This window comes from Colossoma macropomum, unplaced genomic scaffold (assembly GCF_904425465.1).
Source record: "Colossoma macropomum unplaced genomic scaffold, Colossoma_macropomum, whole genome shotgun sequence".
NCBI classification, from domain to species: Eukaryota; Metazoa; Chordata; class Actinopteri; order Characiformes; family Serrasalmidae; genus Colossoma; species Colossoma macropomum.
The window spans coordinates 18867437-18880569 of NW_023494807.1; the positions used below are offsets into that span (position 1 = coordinate 18867437).

Below are 13133 nucleotides of genomic sequence, written 5' to 3' on the forward strand. Positions count from 1 at the left end.
TCCTTACTTACTTATTTGTTCAAGGTTTTCCTTTCATTTGTTACCCACCTATATATGCAACTGACATATATGTGACCTAATATCCTAACCAGATATAAAAAACATGTGAATGAATACTATCCATAATGCTAAAAACACCCTAAAGGAAACAAGACCTAGCCCAAAGTTGAGGTCAGCATGTTCTGACTGACAGCTCTCTCTGTGGACAAGGTAGGATTAAAGCAGTCAGTCACCTAAAGCTGTGAGTCCGTAAAAAAAAGAAACCTACAGGACCATAAATTCAATTCGCCGCTCGACGAGAGCGAGAGAAAGCGAGTGAGGGGGAAATTGAGGAGGAGAAATATTGAAGGCCATTACCTAACTCTCGCGGCTATGGGAGAGAGAAGGAAAGGAGGATTTAGAAGCGGCCGCCTCTATAAATTCATATCAAATGACTGGCGGAGGCCCACGCTGGACAGCCTACTGTACATCAATACGCTCTTGCTTTTATGTCCTTCCAGAGAGGATACACGCTCGGTCAAGGACGGTGCTCGTAAAGTTGCACACGTACAGACACATCAAAACAAAAGGAGTGCAAGCCATTAACATAAAACACACATCAATCTTCCTCACAGCGCCATCAGCTGACAGTGTGCTCAAGACGTACAATCTCTCATTCCAGAGGAAGTTAAAGCTTAGAAAGTAGCAAGTACTTCTTTAGTGTAGCTGAAGTAGTTGGTTGTAGTTATAAGAATTTGTGTGTTTGAGTATGAGAGACAGCAGTAGAGCTCTAAAATGCATCAGAATGTAGCAACTCCACTCCACTGGTTTTGATGTCATATTCATTTATAATAATATGTAATAAAAGTAGTATGTAACAAATATTCAATAAAATAATATTCAATAAATATGATAATTATAGTATTTAAAAAAAGTATTTAAAAACAGAAACAACATTCAAAGTTCATTGAATGGAGGAGTTCAACACTCCTCCATTCAATGATGGTTAAAAAGACACTGTTTCTGCTCTCCGCCACTGCTCACTACTGCTTCAACAGAGCCAATTCAGGGTCGCCGGTTTGGGTAGGATCAGCATTTTAATGCAACCTTGCTATATAAATAATTATGATTTTTTTATTATTTTGTAGCACTTCAATTAAGTTTTACTGAAAGGTAAATTGAATAAATACAATTTATAAGCTATAGTGTGAATAATAATAATAATAATAATAATGATAATAATAATAATAATAATGATAATAATAATAATAATAATAATAATAATAATAAAATAAAAAATCTATTCAGTTATTAAAACGAAGCATGTCTTTTCTTACTGTTATAGACTACTTGAGGTAATTTTCAGTAGATCACAAAAAAAGAAATTATTTGACAGTTGCTGTCCTCAATAAAAGGAGGCACACATTTTTGGAGGTGAAAGTTCATGACACTTATCATTTCCTATAGAAGTGTAATCCGGAGGAATCTAGTCAGAGATGTACACCTCTGGAGAAAGGCGTGATATGGACTTACGTTTGATAGTCAGTTCTCCATAGTTGGACACCCCTACACCCCGGTTGGAGTGGATGATGCAGCGGTAGCGACCGGAGTCTTGTTTTGTTGTATTCACCACATCAAACATGCCAATGAAGCGCTGGTTATTCCACGGCTTAGTGGACTTCATAGGAGCCTCGCGTCCACCAATACCCTGCAGTCCAGACATACACAAGCACTGAATCAGAGCTCGTGCATTCACATGTGTGTTCTTAGGCATGTGCATGTTTGTGTCTGTGTGTGCAACAGTGCATCTGTTTGTTACTGCAGTGCATTAATGGCAATATATTTCCTTGACTGTTTTCTTGTCTGGAAGTTTTTTCAGTTTTAATCATCTCTACTGCGCACACACACACATATACACTCTAGACTCCCCCCAGCTGTCACCCAGTGTAGCAGGCAGATGGGGGCCATTTGTTCATTGGAGATCTTTCTTCATTACTGTCATCAGGGGACTTCACTTAATGTTTGTGTTTCTTTTGCCTAGTAATGAGGACGTGTTTGTTTAAGGAACTAACTACCTGGCAGAGGTCCTCCACACAGAGAATATGCCAGAAAGTGAGAGAGAGAGAGAGAGAGAGAGAGAGGGAGAGGGAGAAAGAGAGAGACAAAGTCAATTAGAGAGAGAAACAGCAAGAGAGAGAGGGAGAGGGAGAGAAAAAGACAGAGGAAGAGACAGAGAGAGGAACAGATAGAGGGAAAAAGAGAGAGGAAGAGGTAATGAGAGAGAGAGAGAGGGAGGGGGGCAAGAGAGAGATTTAGGGGTACTGAGACTGAGAGCATGAGAGAGAGAGAAAGAGAGACAGAGGGGAAGACAGACAGAGGGAGGTATTGAGACTGAAGCATGAGAGAGAGAGAGAGAGAGAAGGGGGGGGGGAGAGAGATAGAAAGAGAGAGGAAGAGGTAGTGTGTGAGAAGGAGTGACCTTTTTCTCCTGTCACTGTCATCATTAAAGTAGTAACTTTATAGGAGACAGAAAAAAACGTTCTTAACTTTAATGTGCGTTAATGTAACAAGATTGTTTTGGGTCCATTCTATTCAGCATGAAATATTCACACAATGTAAAGCAAAGACTGTGTTTTTTCGAATCATGCAAGAAAATGGAGTTATAATGGGTTATGAGGTTTTAAACTGAAGCCAGGAAAAGAGAGAATGAAAGAAGTAAAACGAGTTTGTTCTACTCATTTTGAAGACAGCATGAAGAGCTTGGTGTGATGCAGTTCGACTGAGTGGAATATAGACAGGCTGTGTGTGCTAACTAAAGTGCTTCTGTATGTAACTCAGCCCAGCTTAAAGTACAACACAATGCGGCTAATGTGACAAAGTCAGAAGAGATTAACAGAATGTGATCTGAGTGAAAACACTGCACAGCTACAGAGAAGGAAGGAAGAACAAACAATTCACTCTAAATACTTCTGTTGCAAGGTAGTCCCAGATGTCTCCCTAAACCTGGAGAAATACAGGACTGGAGAACAAAACCTTGGCCTGATTTCCCAGCATGCTGTGAGAAATGTGGAACGGTGATGAAGCAACTTCTGAGTTGTCAGGGCTGGTGGGTACTAATACTTTATCTAAATAAAGAGAATCTCTTCACTCAGTTGTAGTGTTTTGACCCTTGGAAAGTAAGGTAAAAAAGCTATTAAGACATCTTGTATTACATAAAAGCATCATTATTTACAGGTGGCTTTGGTAATAAGTAATGCTTACTGGTGTGTATACATGTACATACAGCAGTGTGTTCATGTGTGTGTGTCTGAGTGTGTGGGAGACCTGTAGCCACAAGTGAAAGTTGTCTCTCCACTCCCCATTGACAGTACAGTGGAAGGTAGCTGTTTGCCCTGCGTTCACTTCTACCCCTTTAATATGGAGAAAGTGAGGCGTCGTCACTGCAAAACCACAAACAAACACAGTTAATCAACCATATTAACAATTAACACATTAACAAATCTACAAAAAAACGATTAGTTTTATAGACTACACATCTCTACGGCTGTATAAATACAGAAAAAAAGTGTAAATAAAAGTGAGATCAAGCCCATGTTAATTGACAGGTTAGTAAGTATTTTGGCATATCCCCTAAGAAATATCCTCTTGGGGGGTGTCCTGTGGTCAATTTTCTTTAGTATGATATCAGCAGAAGCATTTACTTGTATTTTCTGGGACCAAATTAAGCTGATAAGTAGCAATGAAGCTGATAAGTACTGATGCTTCTTGGCCGCTTTAAGTAAGCTATTGTAGAGTAGCCCAAAAACTTGTGATGGCATTTTACATGGTCCACCCAAAAATTACCCTTACTTCCTCACCCATTGAGAGAACAAAATATTTTTATACTACATGTAACTTGTTCAGCTTCATTTGATACCTACTTATCTTCTTCATTTGTATTGTTTTGTCTTTTTGACTCTCAGGCCACCACAAACATAGCACTTTCACCCCAAGACAAAAAGTCTAGACACCCCTGTTCTGGAGAATTGTGTGCTTTCACAATATGGAAACAGCTTAGGGAAAGCCCTTTACTGTTTCTCTTTGACAATGCCTCTAGGCATAAATTAAGGTCCATAAAGAAGTGGTTTTCAGTCTGGTGTTGAAAAACCTGACCAGTATGCAGAGGGCCCTGACCTCAACCCACTGAATACCTCTGGTATACATCTGCCAATTGCAAGTCAGGCTTTATCACCTAACATCAGTGGTCGACCTCACTAACACCCTTGTTGCTGACTGCAACCGAATCCCTGCAGCCATGTTTTAAAATCCAGTAGAAACCCTTCCCAAAAGAACAGAGGCTGTTATAGTAGTAAAGGAGTAACCAACCCCACATTAATGCCCATAGTTTTGGATTGAGATATTCGACATATGGATGTGATGTTCAGGTGTCAGCACTGTTTTGGACATATACTGCATCTATTTAGTTGACTGATGCTGTTATGCATAATAGTAAGTATATTGATCAAGTATGAAGAATACTAGTGCTCTCATACTGATGTGGCAGGAATTTACTTTTGGCAAAAGGAGAGAGAAGGGCAAGTGAGAAAGAAAGCCAACCAGCTCATCTGTTTTCATCTGACAAGTGAAGCTCTTAGACACATTTGAGAGGCTCTTTGATGAGTTCATGACCTCTATCTCACAACATCAAAAGCAACAACACATTTTTATATGGGAATTCATATAAGCTTTAAGGAGAATCTGTTTAATAATTTCATCTCTTTTAAGGTAAAGACTGGTTTGGAAAGCCATGGATATGGTAATCCCATTTAATCTGTGCTATTAATAAAATTGTAACAATGCTCAGTAAATCCCTAACCTTAACTCCATGGATCTGTACTGAGATGCGGCCTGTGGTAACTTTAATTAGTCTTTCTCTGCCTAAACAACAAAGCACACTTGTATTTGGGTCAATATACATTTTTAACAAGAAGTCTCTTGGATGAAATTCCATGTAAATCAAGTTACAAGGTATAATGTTTGACTACGCCTCTCTTGTGGAAATCAGGCCGCAGCGACCTTGAATCGATAAGCAAGGCGTCCTCCAAAAACACAGCAATGCTGCTAATTTAATCGCTCCCTCTCAGCTCTTCTTCCTTCTACTCAATATTTCATCAGTTGCTTTTTTTGTTTCAAATACCACTTTTATTACTTTGACCGCCACTTTCCTCAATGGTGCTTTGGCTGTACCTATTTCCCTTGCTGGTAAAGTAGCTTTTTTCATTTAATGATAGGTAGACCTCCCGTGGAGTTAATGACACCTTGGAAGGAAGGCAGCCATGCCATCTGCTTTCATGAATAGGAAATGAATGTGACTTTTTTGCCATAAAAAAAAAAATAAATAAAGGCACATCCTATCACTCAATTTAACGCTCAGAAATCATCACTCGGAGCTCAAAATAGCAAAGTCATTACCTTTCCATCCTGTTACCGACCTATGACTGATTTGTATTGATAAAGTTACTGTCAGACTGTGACGGCCTTAAATTTGCGCAACATGCTGTGCATATGCATGCAGCTCTGTGTTCTCTAAAACAAAGATGAGTGGATTTTTGTCAGATATTTCTAGTTTAAGCTGGTATTAGGAGTTTGGAAATCTACTTTATACCAACGTGGACTATAATCTCCATTCACATACCTTCTCACAACCAGTTAACAATAACCAGTTAATCTAGAATGGGGCGGGGGTGGGGGGTGTAAATCCCAAACAATCTAAAATAACACAAAAAACACCTAAATGTTAATCGTCTGCTTCTACACCATATTTTCTCTCTCTCTCTGGGAGAAAGCCAAAGCAAGTGTTCATTGGTGTAAGGAGATTCTTTGAAGAGCCTGGTAATACCATTGAAAGGAATTAGTATAGCTAACTGTACACAATCACTCCGTAAAGAGCTTTAAGAGGGGCTTTCTGTAAGAGGCGAGCCCAGCACATCCTCAACCCAAAGTGTTTTGCCCAGTTTGAATTTCATCTGTTTGTGCCAAATGATGGCTCTCCACTTTTATCAAGCTCTTGCCGGGTCCAAAAACAGAGACTTACTCTCTGTTGTTTCATTTTTTCTTTCTCTTGCATTTTTTCTTTTCTCTTGCATTAATCAGTAACTGCAGAAACAGTGCACTGAAGATCCACTAGTCAGTGCTAGTAAATATACATAGTATATGTGCACTCTGTAAGCTTTAGTGAATGTGACCTTGCACTTTAGTTGCTCATTTGAGGCAGATTAAAAACATCTGTAGTAACTGAACTCCAATTTACACAGATCATCTAAAGAGGTTCTGGGTAGAGTGGATTTAAATTAACTTCACAGTTAATTTAATGCTGCAAATTTAGTTGGACAGCACACAGCCCTACTAGTTGAAGCCTAGGGATTTCATAATCAATCACTGTGCATCTTTCAATACTAAGTCTGTAAAATATATGTTACTGTGCAAAAGACGGAACCCAAGAAGTTGGTCCTTAAGTACAAGTTATTTGTTTTTTTAGTATCACTAAAAAAAATCTGAAAACATTAACAGTATTCAAAAGAAAATTATACAGAAGCCTAACAACTACATCTATTTTCAGTATTTTTAATATTTAGTGTTCATCCTTTTTACATCATTACAGCTTCCAATCTTTCTAGGAGACTTCAGTTTGCAGGGAATATCTGCTTTCAGTTTGCAGGGAATATCTACAGGGATATTTTTCCACACCTCCAAAGTTTACGAAGTTCAGTATTAGAAGCTGGCTGCGTTTAACGCTGCTCATGATTCAAGTAACCCAAAACACATTCAATGATGCTGTGACTCTGGGATGATCAGTCCATTGTTCCGAGAACACCAGCAACTTTTTTGTTTGATTTGCAAATATTCTTCTTTTTTTGTCTATTTCATTTTGCCAGTTATGCATTTCTTGACACCTACTCATCCATTCTGACCCATAGCGCTGATTTGTCTTCTCACAGTGGAAGGATGGACAGAAACACCTGTGGGATTTTTTTCAGATCTGAAGTAAGAGTGGAGCTTGATTTTCTCCTCTCTCTCAAAGATGAAAGAAAGTGCTGTTTATCTGATGATGACAGTTTTGTTGGTTGGTTGCTTGCATTGTTGTTAGGAGTTAAATTTTCTTTGTACCTATACAATTCTTTTAAGCTCCAGTTTTGGAAACTCCTGTTTTTTTTTCTATTTTTCTTAGACTTCCCCACTCCTTATGCAAGTGGATTATCTTACATCTAAATTTCTGAAAAATATCTCCTAGAAAGTGAATAACTTGTTCTTGTTGTTAGCCATTTTGAATGGAAGTTAAATAAATGAAGGACAGTCTCTGAATTTTTGCATATTTTGCATAGTATTGTATGTGTTTTCACAGATAATAGAAGTGCATAATCACTCTTCAAGTACATTAAAGTTTAGGTAAGATATGCTAGGTTGTCTAATACTAAATGTACAGTCAAATCACTTAAGACCTGTTTTCCAAACCCAGATTAAGCTTATGCCAACATGTCTTTTCAATGGTGATCCACAAAAATGATAATTTTTAAACATTTCTGCATGATTACACAATGAAGATGTTAACAAAATTATTCAGAGTGGTTTGAGGTAAAATATTGTAAATTTTGCCTTAACAGCACGTTTTTTTCACCAACACTGTATCATTCCGCTGAGACACCGCTGCTAAGCAACGACTTGACAGCTGTAGGAGATGCTAAAGCCAAGATTACATTTGACCAACAGCCAATTTGGTCAGACTCTGAAGATGAGACTACACTAAATTCCCAAACTGTCAGTTGGTCTGTATAAAGAGCTGGAGAACGAACTGCTGGCTGTGCAGCGAGTGAGCGGAGTTTGTTACTCTGATGTAGCAACAAGCTGCTTGTTAAGGAACTATAATTTGGTGAAAGGAATCACTAACATTAAAACATATGTGTGTTTTTAAATGAAATGGTTACAAACACTCAGCCTAAGGGCTGAGACATTGCACTATGACAGTTTTGAGAAGGCTTTGGCCTAAAATGTATATATTTTTTAAATCCATTCATGGTGGACTATTACATGCGTACTGTACTAAGGCAAAATAGGCATTAACTAAGGCATTACCCCAAATTTATCATTATTTTACCATTATCAATTTCACATATAAAAATTACATAGACATTTGTAGGTTCACTGGTCATTGGGATAATAAGTACATAATGTCTATATCTGCACAGTAGGCACTGAGATGCCTGGTTCATATCACTATCACTATAAAAAGAATCAGTCAGTAAGTTTCTCTACAACGCACCACTTCAGATAAAATCAGTCTGAATGGCTTTGCTTATATCTGATCAATATAATTATGTAAACATCTTGAAAAGGTGGTGGAATTTCGCTTCAAGAAAGGAGCGGAATCAGATCAGACCAATAGACAATACTATAGCCAATACTGATCTATTTTAATTTTTTCATCGACTCCAACACTGATCTTAATCTAGTGACTTTAACATTGTGACTGTAGAAATTAATCCAGGTTATGTTAATTATGTATAAAATGCCATGTTGGTAAATGTTAGATATATCCACAAATACTTAAGAGTTAACTTCTCAATGGTGCCAGTATTCAAATACTGAAATCACTAATTGTTTTTTGTTATGGTTCATCACAGAGAAAATATACAGACCAATAATCTGGTGAAATGCTAATTTTATGTTTGAAGGACTGTAAAATGTGACAGTTTTGGACTTTGAATTTATGCACTTTGAGTTCGCTATAGCTCGACAATTGTTTATTACCAACATTTGAAAAGAATAGCTCTAAGAATTGCCTTACTTTCAAAGCTGTACATTTGAGTTGAAATCCTTTAAGTGCAGGATTGTGAATTAGTAAGATATTACAGAAATATACAAAATGTGAATTCACCCTTTTATTTTCATGAAAGTCACTATATCCTCTATTTAGGGGTGTGTTAAATCTAAAACCTATACATCCTACATTTGAGAATTTTAACTTCTTTGTATTTTATCAGAAGTGGATACTACCATAGTTACTGTCCACCTAACTCACTGAAGGCACTGCCAATGCATACTTCCTTCAATCATTAAGCTAGAATTACTCAAGAAATATGTAGTACAAATACTCAAAGCTACTCTATGGCACCAAGGGCACCCTATAAGGACACTTTGCCAAGTTCTTACATTTATTATAACCCATTGTAGGGGCACTACTTTACTGTCATTACTTAGGACAAAAGACTATTTGTATTAAGAAGACAACGAGTCTCCATCAGCAATTAATGCTCTACCAGTAAGCTCTGTTAGCTGATTAGCTCTCCTGAAGGGACAGCCTCTGTTGCTTATCCAACATAAAACTTACTGATTTCCCTCAGCTATTTTTGAATAATCAAACACTTTTTCAAATGCATTCCTCTGCGTGCTGCTAACTTTTTGTGCATCACCAGTTCTGTCACACAAAAAGTAAGGCTACCGCCCTACATTAACGTCATTTTCAAGTTATTTTTTCTTACTGATTACTATTTCATCATATCTTCTGGACTGGGGCATCCCTACTGCAGTCATTTCTCACAGAAGCTTTTACTCCTGCTTTCCTGGATGTGCAGGTTCCCGCTCTCCTTCCATTGTATTTCAAAGTACCTAATGTCTGGTCTAACACAAGCTCTATGCTGCTTATCTTCTTACTCATAAACACAAGGAGCCTCTAGAGACAAAGAACATTGCCAAGCCTGTACCTTAACATGGTGGACAAGGCATTCCTGCCCTGTCTGTGTGAGTCTATTGAAAGACAGACTACACTGATATTTTGCAGGATGTCACTAAAAGGACAGGCAGTGGTGTAATGAGTGTGTGTGTGTGTGTGTGCTTTTATGACATAAAATTCGGCCTTACTGCACTGATGGCCCTGGACGACGACATCCTTGATGGCCAGCAAACCACGCTGGCCTGAGGTCACCACTTCAAAGACAATCTGCAGAGGGAAGAGAAAGCCCATAACCATGGTGATAAATGTACACACCTTCAAAATGTCACATACACACACGGCAAAGCAAGGGCTCCTGAGGGAACCACACAAGGTGGCTTAAACAACGGCCATGTTGCTTGGATTCAACTAAAATTCAGAGGATGGAGAGAACACTGTGCACTGATGTGTTGATCAGTAACAGGTAGAATACAGTTTGGCTTCTGCTATTAGACAGAAAGTCTTATTTAAATGTCTACAAACAACACATGGTCACCTCTTTATTTTTGAATTAATATTTTTATCATTTGAATAACACTGTCTGGCTTTTACATTGTGTGAACACTTTATGACAAATTGCCCAACAGAAATTCTGAAATCCTTTCAAGTTTTTAAGGTACATTAATAGTGTGATGAATATTCAGACCAGATTAGTTTTAGGGAGATTAGTAATTAATGTAAATGTTTCTTGTCTGACATCTGCCATGCCAGTAATTTTTATGTAATAAAACTCCACATATGTACATAATAAGTATGTACATATGTGGAGTAAAGTATGTAAGAATGTAAAACATAGACTGTTGTTCTGTAACTTGCTATTAGACGTTCAATGAACTCAAAACTCAAAATGCAACCACTTTATGTACTTTACAACATGTAACCTTTTTACAATGTGGAGAAAATATACAGTTCTTTAAAATAACTAAATTTTTTTTGCTATTTTTTTCTCTTCCTGCAGTTAAGTGATTATCCGTTCATTGACTTGGATACTTCAACATCAAAAACGATGGAAATGCACGTCTCTATTAAATATTCCATTATATCCCGTGGGAAAAGGAGTTCTGTGTGTGAAGTATGGAGGCAGTTTTATCTATGTACCCCATGTATTTGTATTCTCTGTGGCCTAAATCTAGCTGATATGTATTATCTTACCTCAAGTGTACAACTCTGAACATTAAAACATGAAGTGACAAGAAAATGTTTAACCAGACATACTGCATATGGAACTTATGTTGGTGTGAAGGTAGTGCATAAATCAAGAAGGTGCTTTCCTCTCTGTAATATAGAGACTTTTCATCCTGTGCAAATTGGACATAAACAGACAGAATGTCGCGAAATTACACTATCCTGCCTCCCCATGCAGAACTAGTACTTCATAAAGTTATCTTTTTAGACACAAAATATTTTACATATTTCACGTTACTTTCGTGACATGATAATTTGAAAAGATGTTTGTGGTGCATGAAGTGCTAGTGTTTTCCACATACTTAGAAACTTGCATACTATATGTATTCCATAAAAGGGTGATTTCACACATGGCTGGTTATCAGTCATCTTCTCAACAAGGTGATCTTATTAATGGTTTCTAATGTGTCAAACAGATGCTTACAAGTGTACTTGCTGTTTGACTGATCAGTGCTCAAAAAGCAGGTGTAAATGTGATACAAGAATGAAAGTAACAGGAGAGCACATTTTAACTCAGCTCAGATTTACAAGAGATCTGCCAATAAAAGTGCCCCTAGCCTCTCGGGTCAAGGCTAACGGCTGCTTAAACCTATGACAGAGTAAAGGACTCTGTGGTATATGGATACTGTTTTTGCATTTGATAGATCCTCATTTAGATTTCATATGTGGACAAGGTCTTTGTAAACTCAAGTTCATTGTGCAAGGGATTCGAGTGGTGTCTCCAGGGGCTGATCCTATAACACAGGATCTATGCCCCACTAACCTGGACCCACTTGTTAAAAGACATTTTCAGCATTCCTGCAAGATACACATGGCCGAGGCTAATTCCATGATAGATTAAAATTAAACACACAGCTGCACATATAGAATACATGTGGTGTAACACTTGTGCATGTATCAAGACACTCTATTTTTAAATACGTCCCAACACTGTACTGCATGCTTTCTCTTTGCTTAGATTGTGGGCATGACAAAGATTTCAAGGGACAAACTAAGAATTATTCATAATGAAAACTTTAACAATTAGCTGTCAAGAGTTATTACCGCCATTTTGCTGTACTACTGAATACAGTTATGTAATTACATAATCACATAGGTACGTTATGAATTAAATTTACCCTTGTCTGTGCGGACAGGCTCATGATGACTCGTTTAGTTTCAATAACAAGGAAATTAACAAATAAAATGTCTACGGCTCGACTTACAAACACAAATGTAGCACCAACTGAAAGTTTAAAATCCACAGATTCAATGGAATTTCTTTGCGTATTTCAATGAATGAAAAACACTGTCAAATTATCCCATGGTTTTGTTGTTGGTGACCTTTTTAAATGCTAAAACAAGGGTTACACTGCCTCATCACAACTCAGAGAACATGCTAATATAATAACACACAAAAAGAGGAACTTAAAAAAAAACTATGAGGGTATACACTTCTGTAAAAAGAAGGTCCAGGACGGAAAGCCACAGTTGGGTGAAATGGAATGTCTGGCTTGCCTCCCTCTCTGGGTGTGGTGCTCCCCATAGACTAACCCAGCCATTCCTCTTGTCATCAACCACAGTATCCCACAGAATACCAGCCTGCCACCCCACCTCTTCCTAAATATAAGCCCACCATGAGGATCACAATTCAGAAGCATCCTAACTAGACCAAATTTCCTTAATACTGTCCTAACTTTAGGATAACCACAACAGTGCCCTAAAAAAATCTGTTTTAACCCATTTCTACTGCCATTCTGCTGAAAACAGAAAACGCTATCAGTTTTCAGCAACTGTGACAGGCAGTATAAAAAGTTCACTTTAACTAGCATAATCACGGTACATTTCCTCATATTGCATGGTCTCGCTTGCAAGAGACTCTGCAGTTCAAAAATCTCAGAAACTGCAAACAGACTTTCCCCTGTTCTCTCTCATTCACTGGTGGTTCTAGGATTTTTTAGGTGGGTCCATGACAGGGCCACAGTTTCTACTCAAGGGCCTAATAAATGCCTTCAAATTCTAAAAGCTCCATAATTACTCACAATATCTATATGATATATTTGGATATATTATTCACATTATACACATATATTATTCAGTGTGTTTTACACACACTGTGTTCGGCAGCAGACAGTGTAAAATTTAAACATGAGGCGTAAGCGGTAAAAATGGGACAAGTTCAGAAACCAACCCCCTGTACAAGGTCTCGAGCCTTGGAACCTTTAACTTGAAATGAAAATGAAAA

At 37.8% G+C, this 13133-nt stretch overlaps 1 protein-coding gene across 1 annotated transcript in view; it reads right to left on the reverse strand.

Annotated features, from left to right (window-relative positions):
• LOC118796980 (receptor-type tyrosine-protein phosphatase mu-like) overlaps positions 1–13133 on the reverse strand; it is a 269176-nt gene that overhangs the window by 172780 nt on the left and 83263 nt on the right. The window contains exons 4-6 of the mRNA XM_036556162.1: positions 9874–9952; positions 3304–3419; positions 1513–1687 (exon numbers count right to left, since the gene is read on the reverse strand). Of these exons, the coding sequence (XP_036412055.1) occupies positions 1513–1687; positions 3304–3419; positions 9874–9952 (370 nt within the window). The remainder of the gene's footprint in view (positions 1–1512; positions 1688–3303; positions 3420–9873; positions 9953–13133) is intronic.